Source organism: Pelobates fuscus, chromosome 2 (genome assembly GCF_036172605.1).
Source record: "Pelobates fuscus isolate aPelFus1 chromosome 2, aPelFus1.pri, whole genome shotgun sequence".
In the NCBI taxonomy this organism is placed as follows: Eukaryota; Metazoa; Chordata; class Amphibia; order Anura; family Pelobatidae; genus Pelobates; species Pelobates fuscus.
Genome location: NC_086318.1, coordinates 441,126,569 through 441,146,648, shown reverse-complemented (window position 1 = coordinate 441,146,648; position 20,080 = coordinate 441,126,569). Strand labels below are relative to the sequence as shown.

General features: G+C 40.1%; 1 protein-coding gene across 2 annotated transcripts in view; it reads left to right on the top strand.

The window, feature by feature from the left end:
• The window catches only part of MDGA1 (MAM domain containing glycosylphosphatidylinositol anchor 1), a 391,494-nt gene that overhangs the window by 264,535 nt on the left and 106,879 nt on the right, over positions 1–20,080 (top strand). For both annotated transcript variants that reach the window (XM_063444124.1, XM_063444123.1), the window contains 4 exons: positions 920–1,249; positions 1,866–2,159; positions 10,383–10,652; positions 12,908–13,059. In XM_063444124.1, the coding sequence (XP_063300194.1) occupies positions 920–1,249; positions 1,866–2,159; positions 10,383–10,652; positions 12,908–13,059 (1,046 nt within the window). The remainder of the gene's footprint in view (positions 1–919; positions 1,250–1,865; positions 2,160–10,382; positions 10,653–12,907; positions 13,060–20,080) is intronic.

The window sequence follows — 20,080 nt, the reverse complement described above, 5'->3', positions numbered from 1 at the left end:
TAGATGTCACTTACAGCAAAAAATCTGCCCAGCAATATGTTCTATTATTTATTATTATGTTTAATATACATTACCTTTTCTACCTGTATCTGACTTGAGTAAGGCCAGCCTGTGTGCCTGATAGGAGCCTGAATCTCAGATGGTTATGGCAGACCTGTTTATAACCCATTATTCAGCTCACTGTGTGGGTGGAAGAGAGGGGCTTATCAAACTTTTACAGAGACAGTTAAGAAAGCATTCAAAGAAGAATGAAGGATCAGTCGAGGGAATGTATGGGAGCCCACATCGGCCACAGGGTTACTAATAGTTTATTGGGCCATGGCGTTGTTCATGGTTGTTCAAGGTCATTGCAGTTGTACAAATATTACAGTACTGGAGGCTAATTAACCAAGACCTGAAGGAAAACGAAAAAATGGACCTGTCAATGAATTTACAGGTTGCTTGATGCCAAGTATGGCCCAACTATTGCAAAATATTGAACTACGTCTAGCCTTTATCTTCCATTCTCTGTAACCACCGATAGGAAATATCACTGTGTTTATTATGAGATATATTGTAATAAGGTGTTACTATATTAAGGGGGTAACGGGGACTAGATAGTGTTTTGAACACTATAGTGTCAGGAATACATCTTTGTGTTCCTAAAGCTATAGTGATCCTTTCAAGTCAATTAGTGTTATTTTACCCATACAATCTAAGAAACCTCAGAAATGTTGATATAAAGTATGGCTACATTTGTAGATGCGGAGAGACACTGGTAAGTTTAAGTTTTGAGGATGTCACATCCTGGTTGGTACTATTTCATGTGGTTCATGATGGTGAAACCAAAGTAGAAAGTGACTATTTGTATTTGGATCAAGCTAATCATATTATCATAGATTGTGCTAAACTGTCTATGCTTATTTTTGCTTTGAAACAGCCATGAAAAACATCACGTTTCAAATCACTCCTGATGTGATCAAGGAGAGTGAGACCATCCAGTTGGGGCAGGATTTGAAGCTATCGTGTCATGTCGATGCTGTCCCACAGGAGAAGGTGGTATACACATGGTATAAGAATCAGCAGCCTGTCAGACCTTCCAGAAATATTATCATCACCAGGAATGACCCCGATCTTCCGCCTATCACCAGCAGTTTGGAGATGATTGAACTGCGATTTACAGATTATGGAACCTACATGTGTGAGGCTTCATTCCCAGAGCTACCAAACCAAAAACTGAGCATAGAGGTCAATATCTCTGCTGAGACAGGTGAGGTTCCTGTTATGTTGTTTTTTCTTTGGTGCTAGAAAATAGGCAATGGACGAGCTGCTTCATTTATTTCATGACTCAGAGTTTGGTCCATGGCACCAAAAATGGAAATAAATAAATTGATTTCAAGAGTCATTAAATGTTGATTTGATCCTCAGATCAAAAAGGAGGAGCAGTAAAAAGAACATATATATTTCCATGAAAAGATAGCATGGCTGAAATTTGTCAGAATCTAAACGAAACATGGATAAAAATTGGTCGGAACCAAGCTTTTTTATTTTTTTATTTAGACAAATCAATTTAATTGATTTCTTTTTTCCACCATGTATAAGTTTAGTGGACATGAAATCTGTTAATATCATGGGCCACTCCAGGTAAGTCGTGTATATAACACGATTTGCGTTTCAACCCTTTGAAGGGTAAGATCCCTTATTTCTATTCGTAAATCTAACACTTTCCATATCATACAGATTGCGATTTCTTTCCAGAGGATGAATACACAGATTATATTGAAGACATTTCTCTCAAGACTATGTTGATAACATGAAACTATATGATATTATTATCAAATAACTGATCTAAAATGTATCTATAATATTTCTGTCTCTTCTTACAGTTCCACCAACACTAAGTGTTCCCAGGGGACAATCGGTAATCACAGTGAGAGAAGGCTCGCGGGCAGAGCTTCAGTGTGAAGTCAGAGGAAAGCCAAGGCCACCCATCTTATGGACTCGAGTGGACAAGGAAGGGCCACTACCTTCAGGAGACATGGTGGTGGAGACGATTGATGGGAAACTAAAATTGGACAATGTGTCCCGAGATATGAGTGGAACATACAAATGTCAGACAGCTAGATACAATGGATTTAACATCCGGACCAGAGAAGCTTTGGTGCAATTAAGTGTGCAATGTAAGTATTAGCAGATTAATGTGAATACTACTTTCAATTACAATACTGATTAATTAATACTGAAAAATTATTAATAGAGTTGTGCATTCGTTTTCAGCCCAGCCGAATTGCAATTTGTCTGAATTTAGGCTGATCGCAGTTCGTATGAATTCCACATCTCGAAAGTACCATATGGAATTTAAAATCAGCAAACCATTAATGCAATGGACGAGCATGTTTTATTTGGAGTTCCACCCATTGCGCTAAAAAAAGAAATGATTGATGGCTCAGGGACAACCACTAAATGTTGATTTCATCACAGTTCTAGTGAGAATTGACCAACAGAGTGGACAAAGGAGGAGCAGTAAAAAAAATTCACAATTGTATATTTTATATTTAACAAATATTTTACAAATATATAATATATAACATATAAATGTGGATATTTTTTTTTATTTTTGCAGCTCCTCTCTATTGGTTACTTTTTCTCACTTGATCTATGAGCCAAATGGTGAGAGAACCCATGTACTGCTATATATATATTATGTATATCCTTTGCCGTGCTCTGGCCCATTTCCACATCCTTTTTTGTTCGTGCACAGAGCTTTACCAAATATGTTTTATGGTCAAGTTGAACTATTACATGTCAGCGGTTCCGAATGAAATTAATTTTTTTAAAACAATGGTTAGGCCAAACAAAATGTTTCCACACCGCACAAGTCTAATCCTTTCTAATTAAAATCTAATAATCTCTATATAAAGGAGATGTGCTATACGTATTGCAGTTATTCTTTCACCATTTAACATTGTTTACTGCGTCATTATCAGATATGCATCAGGTCACGTTATCAGTTGCATTATCAGTCACGTTATCAGTCCCGTTATCGGCCATGCTATCAGTCACGTTATCAGTCCCGTTATCGGTCATGTTATCAGTTGCATTATCGGTCACGTTATCAGTCATGTTATCAGTTATGGTATCAGTCCCGTTATCAGTCACGTTATCGGTCATGCAATCAGTCACGTTATCGGTCACGTTATCGGCCATGCTATCAGTCCCGTTATCAGTCACGTTATCGGTCATGCTATCAGTCCCGTTATCGGTCACGTTATCGGGCATGCTATCAGTCCCGTTATCGGTCATGTTATCGGTCACATTATCGGCCATGCTATCAGTCCCGTTATCAGTCACGTTATCGGCCATGCTATCAGTCCCGTTATCAGTCACGTTATCGGTCATGCTATCAGTCCCGTTATCGGTCACGTTATCGGTCATGCTATCAGTCCCGTTATCGGTCACGTTATCAGTCTGCGGCTCTAGTTGTTCTGTTTCCGACAAGTCGCGCATTTCACACTGGTTGAAATTTTTGTAAAAATATAATCTTGCAGCCTTTGTGCTACCTAGGTGACATTTTTTATGTCATTATTTTGTGGCGTAAATTATATGTGGTGTTAACGTTATGTATCTAGCTGACATGTTCCAATGTTTAAAGCGACAATAAACATATGTTATTATTTTATAATATGACTTATATTATATATTCATATTGTCCCGCTGAGATGTAAACATTGCTCTTTAAAATTTTTCTTTCTTCAAAAATGATATTAGAAAACTATCCCATCCCCCAATGAAACCCCTAAAATGAAAATAGCATGATTTATATCCCCCACCCTTAACCCCAGCAGAAGACTGGAAGATTATATTAAGGTGGATGCTTTGATCAGCCCTTCTAAAGCCAGTCACCTGGGGGCTCTCTGTGTGGGGAACCTGGGTGCACTTTTCCTTGTTAATGGAAACACCTCTTTGTAGCTCAGACACTTCATTAGCCCAGCGCTCGCTCTGAAGTCCTCATCTTCCTGGAAATAGGAGCGTGCGGCTTGCGAAGATTTGTTGATGAGTGTTTTATTTTCACATCCTGAGAGCTCTCTGTTTCCTTGTTTGCGGTTGGCGGTACTTCTGGGACGTGCATGTGTCTGCAAGCCTCTGCCTTCACTCCTTAATCGCCTCTCTCTGCAAAAAATACCACGCTTTACTTGCATCCAGTTTGTAGAAATCGATGCTGCGGCTGTGATGAGATATCAGAACTCATTATAGCTTGTCATTTCTCGATTTTCTTGTCCTTTTCTGTGATAAGGTTTTATCTTTTTCTAAAGTTCTCAAAGATTAATTTGATAATTGCCAAAATATCCCAGGAGAAGGGGCTTTGATTGCTTGAAGTCTGCAAACCCTCTTTATTAATTTTGATTCATTTTCAGTTCTCATTCTATCTCTCCGGGTCTGGAGTTCGCTCAATTCACTGTTCACGATCAGACGTAAAAACTCAGCAACTCGTTCCCTTGTTTATTGGTGACTGTTTGTCAAGATTGTTAAATAAAATAAATAAATAAAAACTAATATGTGATTGAATCAATTTGTGTTATACATTTTATAACCATGTCTGAATATTCTATACCCAGCCCAGACATTCTATACATTGACTGCACATTCTATACATTGACTGGGCATTCTATAGCCAGTCCGGACATTCTGTACATTGACTGGGCATTCTATAGCTAGTCCAGACATTCTGTACATTGACTGAGCATTCTATACATTGACTGCACATTCTATACATTGACTGAGCATTCTATAGCCAGTCCAGACATTCTGTACATTGACTGAGCATTCTATACATTGACTGCACATTATATACATTGACTGAGCATTCTATAGCCAGTCCAGACATTCTGTACATTGACTACACATTCTATACATTGACTGAGCATTCTATACATTGACTACACATTCTATACATTGACTGAGCATTCTATACATTGACTACACATTCTATACATTGACTGAGCATTCTATACATTGACTACACATTCTATACATTGACTGAGCATTCTATACATTGACTTAGCATGCTATAACCAGTCCAGACATTCTGTACATTGACTGAGCATTCTATAGCCAGTCCAGATATTCTGTACATTCACTGCACATTCTATACATTGACTGAGCATTCTATAGTCAGTCCAGACATGCCATACATTGACTGAGCATTCTATAGCCAGTCCAGATATTCTGTACATTGACTGCACATTCTATACATTGACTGAGCATTCTATACATTGACTACACATTCTATACATTGACTGAGCATTCTATGCCCAGACATTCTGTACATTGACTGAGCATTCTATAGCCAGTCCAGACATTCTATACATTGACTACACATTCTATACATTGACTGAGCATTCTATAGCTAGTCCAGACATTCTGTGCATTGACTGAGCATTCTATAGCCAGTCCAGACATTCTATACATTGACTGAGCATTCTATACATTGACTACACATTCTATACATTGACTGAGCATTCTATACATTGACTGAACATTCTATAGCAAATCCAGATATTCTGTACATTCACTGCACATTCTATACATTGACCGAGCATTCTCTAGCTAGTCCAGACATTCTGTACATTCACTGAGCATTATTTACATTGACTGAGCATTCTATAGCCAGTCCAGATATTCTGTACATTGACTGCACATTCTATACGTTGACTGAGCATTCTATAGTCAGTCCAGATATTCTGTACATTGACTGCACATTCTATACGTTGACTGAGCATTCTATAGCTAGTCCAGACATTCTGTGCATTGACTGAGCATTCTATACATTGACTGAGCATTCTATAGCCAGTCCAGACATTTTGTACATTGACTACACATTCTATACATTGACTGAGCATTCTATACATTGACTACACATTCTATACATTGACTGAGCATTCTATACATTGACTAAGCATTCTATACATTGACTACACATTCTATACATTGAGAACAAAAGGATCTGGTATGCCTAATGCAACACGCAGGAATGGGGGAGTTAGACTCTTGGGTAGTCGCTCTATACATTGACTGAGCATTCTATACATTGACTGAGCATGCTATAACCAGTCCAGACATTCTGTACATTGACTGAGCATTCTATAGCCAGTCCAGACATTCTGTACATTGACTGAGCATTCTATACATTGGCCGAGCATTCTCTAGCTAGTCCAGACATTCTGTACATTGACTACACATTCTATACATTGACTGAGCATTCTATAACCAGTCCAGAGATTCTGTACATTGACTGAGCATTCTATAGCCAGTCCAAAAAGTCTGTACATTGACTGCACATTATTTACCCTGTCCAGACATTCTATACATTGACTGAACATTCTATAGCCAGTCCAGACATTCTATACATTGACTGAACATTCTATAGCCAGTCCAGACATTCTATACATTGAATTCACATTCTATACCCTGCCCAGACATTCTGTACATTAATTTCACATTCTATACCCTGCCCAGACGTTCTGTACATTGAATTCACATTCTCTACCATTTCCAGACATACTGTACGTTGAATTCACATTCTATACCATGTCCAGACATTCTGTACATTAACTGAACCTTCTATACCCTGTCCAGACATTCTGTACATTAACTGAACCTTCTATACCCTGTCCAGACATTCTGTACAATGCCTTAGACAGGTTTAGGCAAAGTATGAAGCTGTCATAAGGTATATTATACCCAAAACAAAATATCCTGACATTTTCATTGAAACATTAAGTCACAGTTTTGTTTCTAAACACCAGCTGGTTAGGTCACAATGTTCCTGTATCACAAATGAACCCTTCGACTCTCCGTACACCCATTACGGGTCAGACACACTGACAGTTTATATGTTGTATATCACATTGACATAGGAAGATTATGTTGAGAGAGATACTGGTTCCCATACATGTTTGGGGAGACGTCCCTGCCATAGCCAGTCATGACCTGAAGATACTCTGGCTCTAAACACATTGTGTGTGCCACGGTGGCAGAGCGCCAAGGCACCTGAAATAAAAAGGCACTTTTACTGATATGACTGTTTCTCTGCAAACCGTCACAATAAGGGAAAACACATTTTATGGGTCTAATAATAGTGGGAAGACGTCTGTAGGCTGGGAGCAGGAGAGCACATAATGAATGTGTTTAATAGTTCTGCCTCCAGCTCGCTTTATCTCTGAGTTTGCTGCCGAGACGTGAATAATGGAGACTCAGAGACCCAACGGTATGAGTCCTGCTGAGGAGCTCGCATGGGGCGGGAGATAAAAGCGACCAGGCATCATACAGTCTGCGCACACTTTTGCAACCTGACTATTCTTTTACAAAGTGCGTTCTTCCTGCTCTATGCCAGCTGTGGGGATCTGCATGTTAATCTAATTGAGCCGTAATGACTGGCAGGCTCAGTGCACCAAACACAGACAGTTCCAGACGTCCCATGCACTGGGGGATCCTGCTTAATTTCTATGAATTTCTGCCTTTTGTGAAGATATCCTTTTTCTTGCTAGAAAATGTGTAACATAGAAACATAGAAACATAGAATGCGACGGCAGATAAGAGCCATTCGGCCCATCTAGTCTTCCCAATTTTCTAAATACTTTCATTAGTCCCTGGCCTTATCTTATAGTTAGGATAGCCTTATGCCTATCCCACGCATGCTTAAACTCCTTATGCCTATCCCACGCATGCTGTAACAGTTCTGAGAAGTCAGTTCCAGTTATTGCTTCTGTAAAGCCCTCATCACTCTTAGCCAAACTGGCCAATCCTGCATTGCGTGAAGAATTTCAGGGCCTGATCACCTTAAAAAATTAGAGCCAAAATTTTATTTTTTTTGTCTTTTCTTTGACACTGAGTAAAGTGCCCTCAGAACGCAATGGATTTTGGCAACACATGCTGCATCGTATACCTACACAAACTATACATTATATTTAAACAGTTGCTGATTCTGCTAGTTGATACGTGTGGCGAAAGTAACCTCGCCACGGGCTCCTGGAGGGGCCTGATGGCCAGCCGCTTGCCAAAAGACTATGGGCCCTTTAAAACGTATGTGATTTATGTACTTTTGTACTCCAGAAAGAGAGACCGACCGTTATCCCTAATTCCCTGGAACTGTTTTGGGCACTGGTCCCCCTCACTATTGTTAGAGTTAAGTGTGAAGAAAATAGCATGACATTCGGGACTTTTTGTGTTTTATTGGTTTGGTAGCTGTAACTACCGAAAACCAACCACCCCTGGCTCATTATCTTCAAAATAAACCATCGATTAAGCGCTCTCCCTGTATGGCTATCAGGGGATATGACATATATGTGGATGTTACGTAATTTAGGGTATTTTCTAGGTTTTGGGGAAAATATGTTTTTACTGCCTGGAGATAATTGAGTTATCAATCTAACTGACTCAAATATCTCACAGGCAGAGAGGAGGGGATTATCTGTTTGCATTGGGAGTGTCACACTTTGTCACTGTACTATTATTGGCTGTAACCTTTGTGTCCCTGTCCATGTGGGAGTGCCCCTTGCATGGGGACTTGCATAAAAACCAGTGTGGCACCATTAAAATTCATTCCTGTTGTACCCTTCACGAATTCTAGGGCCATTTTTGAGTAACTGTTTTCTTGATGGGGAGAAACTACTTGGATGCGTCATTTATCTGGAACTATTCGTATCTACACCCGAACTGTAGCTATAATCACACTGGCTCAGCAGTTCGGGAGGAATAGGTGAACAGGGTATCTACTATACCAGCGTTCGTAACATTAAGGAAGCAGTTTTTTTATGGAGGGAGTGGGTAGTGTCTTTGGGACTCCTAGCGACCCAGGGGAGGCACACATGGGCATCATTTTAAGTGCTTGAAATGGCATATTCTACCTCCCTTATATATTTAATTATATCGCACCCACTGCCAATGGGTGGGGGGTTGAGGGGACAGTAGGTCCTCCCCTGGGTTATAATAAATATCAGAAACTTTTCCTGCTGTTGTATAACCTCCCATATACCAGTACAGGGTCTCCCTCTAGAATGTAAGCTCATGGAGCAGGGCCCTCCACCTCTCTGTTCTTATACGTCCAGTTGTCTGGTTACAATTACATGTCTGTTAGTCCTCCCACTGTACAGCGCTACGGAATACGATGGCGCTATATAAATAATAAAATAATAACAAGAATATTGATCCCCACCGGCTTTTATTTTGTTTTTCATGTCTGAAAGTTTTTGTCACGAACAAAGGCCAATAAATGTGTTTACGAAGTACCGGTACATATATCTGCAGAGATTTCTTACACTGCCAACCTGTTCATTGGGTTTAGCTGCTTGAATTTCATCTTGTATTAAATCAAGCCAACATTTGCTTGAAATCTTCTTGCCTGCTGCTTCAGCAATTTACAGACAAGGTTGTAAATGGGCTATACGTGTAAATAAAGTGACTACTTTGTAGCCACAGGCAGTGGAACATTTACTTTGTAGCCACAGGCAGTGGAACATTTACTTTGTAGCCACAGGCAGTGGAACATTTACTTTGTAGCCACAGGCAGTGGGACATTTACTTTGTAGCCACAGGCAGTGGAACATTTACTTTGTAGCCACAGGCAGTGGGACATTTACTTTGTAGCCACAGGCAGTGGAACATTTACTTTGTAGCCACAGGCAGTGGAACATTTACATCGGGGACTATTCACAAAAATGTGCAGATGAGGCCCTAAATGTACACTTTCTTTGTCAATTTTCACACCCAAGTTATTTAACGAAGTGTGTTGCAAACTTTTTTAATTTTCGATTTTTGAACAAATAAATTTTAACCCATGTACAATAATGGGGCTATTTCTGGGAATTGAAAGGGGATTTTAGATTTAAAGGGACACTATAGTCTCCAGAACCATTACAGTTGATTGTGCTTGTTCTTGTGTCTATCGTTAGTCCCTGCAGACACTGTCTTTTTCACTCACACGGCCACTAGAGGTGCCTCCGGGGTCAGGGCATGGAGACGCTGTACGTTTTCCATAAAGATGCATTGATCCAATGCATCTCTATGAGAGGATGCTGATTGGCAGAGCACGGTGATTTGCCACGCATACGCAATAGCCTCCAAATGATGTCCTATGGGAAAGTATTGGATTGGCTGAGATCGTCAAGATTGATTATCTCAGCCATGGAGGCGGAGCCAGTAAGGGTGAGACACATTTTTACTGAGATTGGAGGGGCCAGGTTACCTCCACAGCCATACTAGGTCTATAGTGTCAGGAATGTTTATATGTCACTATGTTTTATAGTGTTCCTTTAAAGTCAAAATAACCAAACTGAAGGCAGAATCTTTCTTATTGTTATAGTCCTTCTAAAACGTCCACTGTATTTATTTTATTTTCCCCTCAGTTGCCCCTGTAGTGGAACCTAAGTTTCAGGACATGCGACAGGCGATGTCGACCAATTTTACCATGAGGTGTAACATGCTGAAAGGGAGTCCTGTGAAGGTGGCAACAGCCGTGTGGAGATTCAATCGAAACCTGGTTGCTGAACCATCTTTAGACCAGCAAGAATACTCCGAGCTGAAGATTAACAGCCTGACCCAAGACACCAGTGGGACGTACGAGTGTAGCATCTCTAATGACGTGGGATCCGACTCGTGCATTTTTCAGGTGACTGGTGAGTCTCTCTGCTGTATTCTTCAGTGCCAGCGTGTGCGAACAAGGCGTCAAAGGAGACACATTAAGAGTTAGTCGGTTATAACAAGGAATCGTAATTTTAGCAAATTTATATTTGTGTGGGCTTTTTGTATAACAAAAGACAGATTGACCTAAAATGTAGATATTTAGAATAGGCTTGGCCAATACTTGTAACATTTATTGGTTTCTTGGGTTAAAGGCTCCCAATGCACAGAACATGCTTCCGTTGGTTTGTTTCCCACAGAACAGGGAACATGAATCATTTGTGTGTTTGTGAATACTCCGCTCCAAAAGCAGAACGAACTATGAGATTCTATCTATTGATATTTTCCAGTGTAGAGTGGATTCTCGGGTACAATGCTGCTTTAATAAGCCACAGGCTACCAGGTACAAAATAGTTAAAATACAGAATACTTTAAGAATTTGTTTTAGCATGTCTAGTATTTTTATTCTGCACTTGTAAATAAAAGCATTTCTAATCCTAAGGGGCTTCGACAAGGATTGCAGCCCATTATTCTAAAATGTCCTGACAAAGACCGAACATATTGAACAGATTCAGAACCCAAAGTGAAAGAACAACAGATAGGAAATGCACAGCATGCACCGTATGGGGCTTATAGCAGGTGCAACTTTAAGGACAATAAATAGAAACTCAAAATCAGAACAGAAACAGATGCATTACAAAATATGAACTAAAAAATGGAAGTAAACAAGGTTTAGAATTATGAAATAGAAAGGCATCATGCAAAAATGTGTTATATATGAGCATAAAATGACGAAGTCCTACGGCATGCTATGTTGTAAACACACACACACAAAAACTCCCACCATCCAAAGTCCTATCTCAGCTAATATCATGGGAACTTCCAAAAAGGCCCTTAACTGTTAAAAGTCTTACCCCAACAAACACTGCAGCCAGATAAACTATATCATCAGCTAGTCCCACATGCAACCAAAGCCCTACTCACAGCTAAAGCCCTACTCACACCTAAAGCCCTACCCACAGCCCCATCTAATGCTCTACTCACAGCTAAAGCCCTACCTACAGCCCTATCTAAAACCTTACTCACAGCTAAAGCCCTACCTACAGCCCTATCTAAAACCTTACTCACAGCTAAAGACCTCCTCACTGGACCATCTAAAACCCACACAAAGCCTTACCCAAACCAACACTGCAGCCAGCTAAACTCTATCATCAGCCCTACTCACAGCCCATCTTAAGCCCTACTCACAGCCCATCTAAAGCCCTACTCACAGCCCATCTAAAGCCCTACTCACAGTCCCGTCTAAAGCCCTACTCACAGTCCCATCTTAAGTTCTGCTCACAGCTAAAGCCCTACTCATAGCCCCATCTAAAGTCCTACTCACAGCCCATTTAAAGCCCTACTCACAGTCCCATCTTAACTACTGCTCACAACTAAAGCCCTACTCATAGCCCCATTGTGAGCCCTACTTACAGCCCATATAAATTCCTTCTCATAGCCCCATCTAAAGCCCTAACCACAGCCCATCTAAAGCCCTACTCACAGATAAGATCATTGAATGGTTACTTTGGAGAAAAGAAGCACTCTACCAACATGACCTTGGTGCTTTAAAGATGTTGATGCAATACTTGAAGGAACCAGCCATCTTAAAGATTTACTTTAAGCACCAGAATCATTTTAGTAATTTGAAGTGGTCATGGCTCCTGGAGACTGTATCTGCAGTGTTTAACCCCCTGTCTGCCAGAGGGTAACTCCATCTCTGTCAATATCATAATGGCACCATAAGCCACTGCAGGCAAGAGTTCTGGGACGGCTAATGGTAATTCTGTGCAAATATGTTCATGTAGGTGAGATTTGTCATATTGGTCAGCTGAGACTCTCAGCGATTGAATGGGGACTAGATCGGCTTTCGGTTTCTGCGGATCTGTGGAATCCCAAAGTGTGTCACCCAGGAGGAGAAAAGGCCTCTGAGTCCAGTGGGTAAAACAGAGGGCAAAACTTGACCAGGGAACTTGGCCAGCAGTGGTTATGACGCTTTAACCGAAACCACCCCATTACAGCTACATGACCATAGATATTCCATGCTGTTTCTGTAAATCCCACTGTTTCTTTATACTGTATATGCGTATTGACATGACTCATTACCTTTATCTTCTCTTTTGTGTTTGTCATTGTGACAGTTTGTGCTTGCTTTGTTTTTTCCCCATTCTCTACCTGTATTGGTTCTTATTGAATGTAATTGTCACCACAGGAAAAGCTTACAGCCCAGAGTTCTACTTCGATACGCCTAGCCCAATAAAAAGCTACAAGCAATTCAATAACTACTCCTACCTGATTCAATGGACGCAGAAAGAGCCGGATGCTGTGGATCCTATATTAAAATACAAACTGGAAGTCCGCGAGGTAAGGGACCTGACCCAATCCTAATTCTATCTCTGGAGCACTCTCCATGCTGTACACATTATAGATGTGCTGCTCAGAGGTGGAGCTGTCATTGAGGAAACCAGAGGAATAATCATCAACATCACATTAGTTTATTTGGTGATTCCTCCATTCAAGGACTGTGTCCACTTCTCGGTTAGTGACTCTTCTGTAAATCTACCAATCTGAGCTGCCAAAAGTTGTAACGCACAAATACATGCACTGAGTACAAGCAAAATATTACTTTATACAAAAAGAAAAATCATGCAAATAATATTACCATAATAGTTACTGATTGACTTATGGTTTGTATACTTGGACAGACATGGTCGAACTAACCCATACACTGATTCAAACAGAAAGCACCTATTTAGTGTGAAAAAAAGGGGCTAAGGTGGATGAATGGAAAACCCAAAATGAAACCTACACCTATAAGTGGAGCACTAAAAGAGTATAATAAAATAGGGGTTAACTTACCCCACTTGGTTTGGTCGGATCTTAAAAACATGCAAAATATATAAAAGACAAAATACAGACACAATATAGTGCAAATGGTATAGAGAGTACAAAATGATATATATATTCGGTAGATATGAGATATGGATGTGAACATTTGGAGGAGCCCATATATCTATATTGGCTCCGTGACCAGGCTTCTGTGCTATTAAGGCAGCACCACACCTTTCTTCTAATCTCAAATGGTCTCGGAGAAAAAAGAAGAGGGATATGGAGGAAAGGGGACCGATGTGTAGACTGTTAACACAAACAGGTAGACAGGTGAAATAAATATACTGCTCACCTTTTTTCAGAGCCTAACATTCTGGCTCTGAGTAATACTTGTGCTAATTTTTGTGGGGATGGCACTACCCCCAGTGAAGATTCAGGGAGTTCCACTGGACTTGTGTAATGTCTGGACTTGTGGACTGTCATGCCGAACTTACCTTTCTTTAATTGATTCCTCTTCTCTTCCTCTCTCAGGATCTGTTCTTCATTTCTTCCTGTCTGCTCTAGTTTTCTTTAAAACATATGACAAAACAGGGACTACTTTGTCTTATGGAGGTTTCCATAAATATTGAATATTGAAAATAAAATACAAAACCCGAGCGCAAAAAAAAAATATGATGGGAAAAAAACCAAAAAAAAAAAAAATGCTGACTCATAACTCTCTGATTGGTTGTTTGATAGCAACCAATCAGAGTGTTATGAGTCAAAGTACACCGCATGGGAATATTCCAAAGAACTTTCCCACGCTGTGTAAAATGACACAGAGCACTATGGCTGGATTTCAAGACAACCAATCAGAGTGCTGTGACAGGTAAATGTAGAGACTGTCAGTCTCTTCATTTACCTGTGAAAGCTGGTCAGGTGTAGTAAACCTCCATAAGACAAATAGTCCCTACTTTGTCTTATGTTTTAAAGAAAACTAGAGCAGACAGGAAGAAATGAAGAACAGATCCTGAGAGAGGGAGACAGTGCCGCTTTAAATAATGTCTGATGAGAGCTCCCATTCCATAAGTTCTCATATAATTCTATAAAACATGATGAATAATGGATTCATCAACTGTATCTACATTGACTGAGTATTAAAAACTTAACCCACGCTGCTTCTCACACCCCATATCACACCCCATCTCACACCCCATCGCACACCCCTTCTCACACCCCTTCTCACGCCCCTTCTCACGCCCCTTCTCACGCCCCGTCTCACGCTCCTTCTCACGCTCCGTCTCACGCCCCGTCTCACGCTCCGTCTCACGCTCCGTCTCACGCTCTGTCTCACACTCCATCTCACACTCCATCTCACACTCCACCATCACTGATGCTGTTTGCTAAATCATAAATATATTTTTAAAAGAAAATGGATAAGGAAAATGTCAACACAGGTTTTTGGTGATTTTCAGTGGTTTTGTTGCTCAGGGCTCTAAGTTCCCAAATATATATATATATATATATATATATATATATATATATATATATATATATATATATATATATATCAGCCTTTACCTTGATTGTTATGTTTATGGTATGGGAAATGCATTAAGCTTATGGAAGAAAACCGTAACAATGTCTACATAACTGTTATCCTATAACACAGACACCATTAGCGATTCCCCTTTCAAAATCCTTTCTAAATCTCTGAAGCAAGGTTAATCCAACATGGAGATGGGGTGCTGGTGTTTATTTTACGTTTATGTACTAACTAGGAATAGCGCTAGGCACACGTCTTTTTGTACAGTTATTGATCGATAGGCTCTCTGGTGCTTCACACACACTGGATTTTATTTTTCACTAGCTAGCTACATAAAAAAGCACTTTATACTCAGCTATAGCATTAAACCCTTAAACACAGCCTACTCTTATCCTCTCCACATATAGACCACAGTGTTCTCGTTAAATAAAAATCTGCAAAGCACCAGCTAGGCACAAGAACATTTTTTTTATATACAGTCTGCAGGGTAGGTGGTTTTATAAGTATCCAAACAACACTTGTATGATTCTATATTCTATCCAAACAACACGTGTATGATTCTATATTCTATCCAAACAACACGTGTATGATTCTATATTCTATCCAAACAACACGTGTATGATTCTATATTCTATCCAAACAACACGTGTATGATTCTATATTCTATCCAAACAACATGTGTATGATTCTATATTCTATCCAAACAACACGTGTATGATTCTATATTCTATCCAAACAACACGTGTATGATTCTATATTCTATCCAAACAACACGTGTATGATTCTATATTCTATCCAAACAACACGTGTATGATTCTATATTCTATCCAACCAACACGTGTATGATTCTATATTATATCCAAACAACACGTGTATGATTCTATATTCTATCCAAACAACACGTGTATGATTCTATATTATATCCAAACAACACGTGTATGATTCTATATTCTATCCAAACAACATGTGTATGATTCTATATTCTATCCAAACAACACGTGTATGATTCTATATTCTATCCAAACAACACGTGTATGATTCTATATTCTATCCAAACAACACGTGTATGATTCTATATTCTATCCAAACAACATGTGTATGATTCTATATTCTATCCAAACAACACGTGTATGATTCTATATTCTATCCAAACAACATGTGTATGATTCTATATTCTATCCAAACAACACGTGTATGATTCTATATTCTATCCAAACAACACGTGTATGATTCTATATTCTATCCAAACAACACGTGTATGATTCTATATTCTATCCAAACAACACGTGTATGATTCTATATTATATCCAAACAACACGTGTATGATTCTATATTATATCCAAACAACACGTGTATGATTCTATATTCTATCCAAACAACACGTGTATGATTCTATATTCTATCCAACCAACACGTGTATGATTCTATATTATATCCAAACAACACGTGTATGATTCTATATTCTATCCAAACAACACGTGTATGATTCTATATTATATCCAAACAACACGTGTATGATTCTATATTCTATCCAAACAACATGTGTATGATTCTATATTCTATCCAAACAACACGTGTATGATTCCATATTCTATCCAAACAACACGTGTATGATTCTATATTCTATCCAAACAACACGTGTATGATTCTATATTCTATCCAAACAACATGTGTATGATTCTATATTCTATCCAAACAACATGTGTATGATTCTATATTCTATCCAAACAACACGTGTATGATTCTATATTATATCCAAACAACACGTGTATGATTCTATATTCTATCCAAACAACACGTGTATGATTCTATATTCTATCCAAACAACACGTGTATGATTCTATATTCTATCCAAACAACACGTGTATGATTCTATATTCTATCCAAACAACACGTGTATGATTCTATATTATATCCAAACAACACGTGTATGATTCTATATTATATCCAAACAACACGTGTATGATTCTATATATTTTTTTTTTTTTTATTCTTTATTTTTGCAGTGCATATGGTGATAACATTCAGGCACGTGGTACCCCAAAGGCAATCCGCATGCATATTCAAAACAGAGAGTGTGTAACATGGAAAGCATTAGGGTATTGTAGTACAATGCACTATTTTTATAATTATAAACAGGCTTACATCATGCTATTTAGGCATATTGTAGATTATAAGATAGCTTTTCAATAGCGTTATGAACAGGCTTGTGGTAACTAATGAGATTCCTTAGCATATGTATGATACAAGATAATACTTGTGATCAGGTATTGCTTAACGTTGCTGGGTTTGCTATGTTAGGTGGTTAGAATCATATGATTAATTGCAGCCAGCTTCCAATCGCTCCCATACATGAGTGAGTATATATAGATGCCTATATATAATTGCACTGACAAAACATAGCTAACACAATATAAAACTAAAATAATATAAAACCACTGGGAACCGGTTGTCTTAAGAGCAGTAACTAACGCAAGGTGCTTGGAACACGTAGCCTGCTGTACATGCAAGGGGAATCTATATACATTAAAGACAACGTAGGTGAGTGTCGTTGCTCTCATTATGTGTATATATGATGCACAGCTCACCTATGGAGTAAGCGAGTGGTGGGATGGGAGTTGTGTGCGTGTGTGGTAGTTCGCTGGCATTGGCTGTCTCGTGTGGTACAAAAAATATCATGCATTAAGTTGGTAAAACAGGGTTAATATGGCATAGCAAATAACATGTTAACGACTTTTCTTTTCTTGGGTCTGGCGAGTTTGCCGAGTCCAGAGGGAAGTGTGAAAGTTAAAAGGCAGTTGCAGCACAGCTTAAAATGTGAAATAAAATGGTGATGGTCGCATAGTACAGATTGAGTCAGAGAATCTGTTATGCGATATGCTGGCTCTATATATATTATAAGAATAGCTTCCCTGTATGTTATGAGTAGATATGGGCGATATCAGCATAATTATACAAAAATCAGCATAATGCATGGGATGATGCTTAGCTCAAAGATGGTGATTGTAGACATCTAAAATGAATCAGATTAAGCAGGTTACATTCTATAATGCAAGCTATTTATGCCATTGGTGTCTGGTCCTATGACTAGAGATTGCAGGACAAGGTATTTCTAATTGCACATACAGAATTAGTGGGGTAGCAGAGCAGAGTTGTAAATGAACTGAAAAGAAAAATATATAAAAAGGGGACATTGATACATGACATCAGCATGGGATTAAAGGTATGTCCAGGTACTCAGCTTCCCCTGTATGTGACTAGACGTCCCTGTTGCTGGTTTGGATACTCGATCAGCCGATTCCCATCCGTGGTAGAGGCAGTGCAGGCATGGGGACGTCCCAGGGAGCATCAGCCGAGGTGCGGCAGTATTGGTTTCTCCTCCAGCTCCTGGCTCGTGTGAGGGTAGGTGTTGTGCGATGGGTTGTTTGGAGTGTGTAGGGTCGCTTGGCTGTGTCTTGTTGCCGCTGTAAGGTCTCCCTAGAGGCGGTGGGTGCCCGGACCAAGCCTGTGCTCTTTTTCTGCGGTATGCCCCGCTTTGCTGCCATGCGTGTGCAAGGTGCCTGTTTGCCTCTCCGCCGCCATGTTGTGGCTTTGAGTCCTGCTGGTGTAGCTTTCAGCCGTTTCGGAGCGGGCGGCGGTTTTCGAGGCGTGCGGCTGGAGCTGAGTGATTTATGTGGCGGGTTCGTGTTGGATGCACCAGGTCCGCATTTTATCTTACGGTTCTGCATTTCTTTGAACCTCTTTCGCGGTGCTTGTGCTGTATGCGGGTGGCCCGTCTGTGCGTTAAGGGGGGTGCATCGGCTTCGTGCCGCTGAGACTGGTACCTTTACGGGTCGTGGGCTCCCAGCCTCGATGTGGTCCCAGAAACGCTGGCAGATTGCGTCGAACTTGGCTTTGAAAGCCGCCGCCCAGTCCTCATCTCTCCGCTGTTGCAGAGGGACCGCTCTGTCGGCGGCCATCTTGGCCAGGCCAGGCCTCGTGGTGCTGTCATGGTGGCGTTGCCCGGGTCTGTGTCCCAGAAGTATGTGTCCTATGCTGGAGGACCGGGATGACCCCCTCCGGTCCAGGGGGGGGAGAGACAGGGGTCTGTCCGCAGTGAAGCCCTCAGTCTTGGCGGGGGGAGAGCGGCCGTCTCTCCTGCTTCCGCCTGTTGACTAGGCCTCCGATGGCCGACGGGCATAAAATTCTCGTTTCGTCGCTTGAAGGGTAACGTTCTGTTCCTCTCGGCATTCCCCATCGTTTGCTGGCTCTATCGGCCCGCTTAAGTCACGCTTGGGTCGGGGAAAACTGGTTAAACAGCGGAGACATGCAGGAGCCCACAAGGATGTCGACCGTTCGGTTCTGCGGCCAGGCCCCGCCCCTCGTATGATTCTATATTCTATCCAAACAACACGTGTATGATTCTATATTCTATCCAAGCAACACGTGTATGATTCTATATTCTATCCAAACAACACGTGTATGATTCTATATTCTATCCAAACACGTGTATGATTCTATATTCTATCTAAACAACACGTGTATGATTCTATATTCTATCCAAACAACACGTGTATGATTCTATATTCTATCCAACCAACACGTGTATGATTCTATATTATATCCAAACAACATGTGTATGATTCTATATTCTATCCAAACAACATGTGTATGATTCTATATTCTATCCAACCAACACGTGTATGATTCTATATTCTATCCAAACAACATGTGTAGGATTCTATATTCTATCCAAACAACACATGTATGATTCTATATTCTATCCAAACAACACGTGTATGATTCTATATTCTGTCCAAACAACACATGTATGATTCTATATTCCATCCAAACAACACGTGTATGATTCTAAATGGTATTCAACCAACACGTGTATGATTCTAAATAGTATTAAACCAACACGTGTATGATTCTATATTCTATCTAAACAACACGTGTACGATTCTATATTCTATCCAAACAACACATGTATGATTCTATATTCTATCCAACCAACACGTGTATGATTCTATATTCTATCCAAACAACACG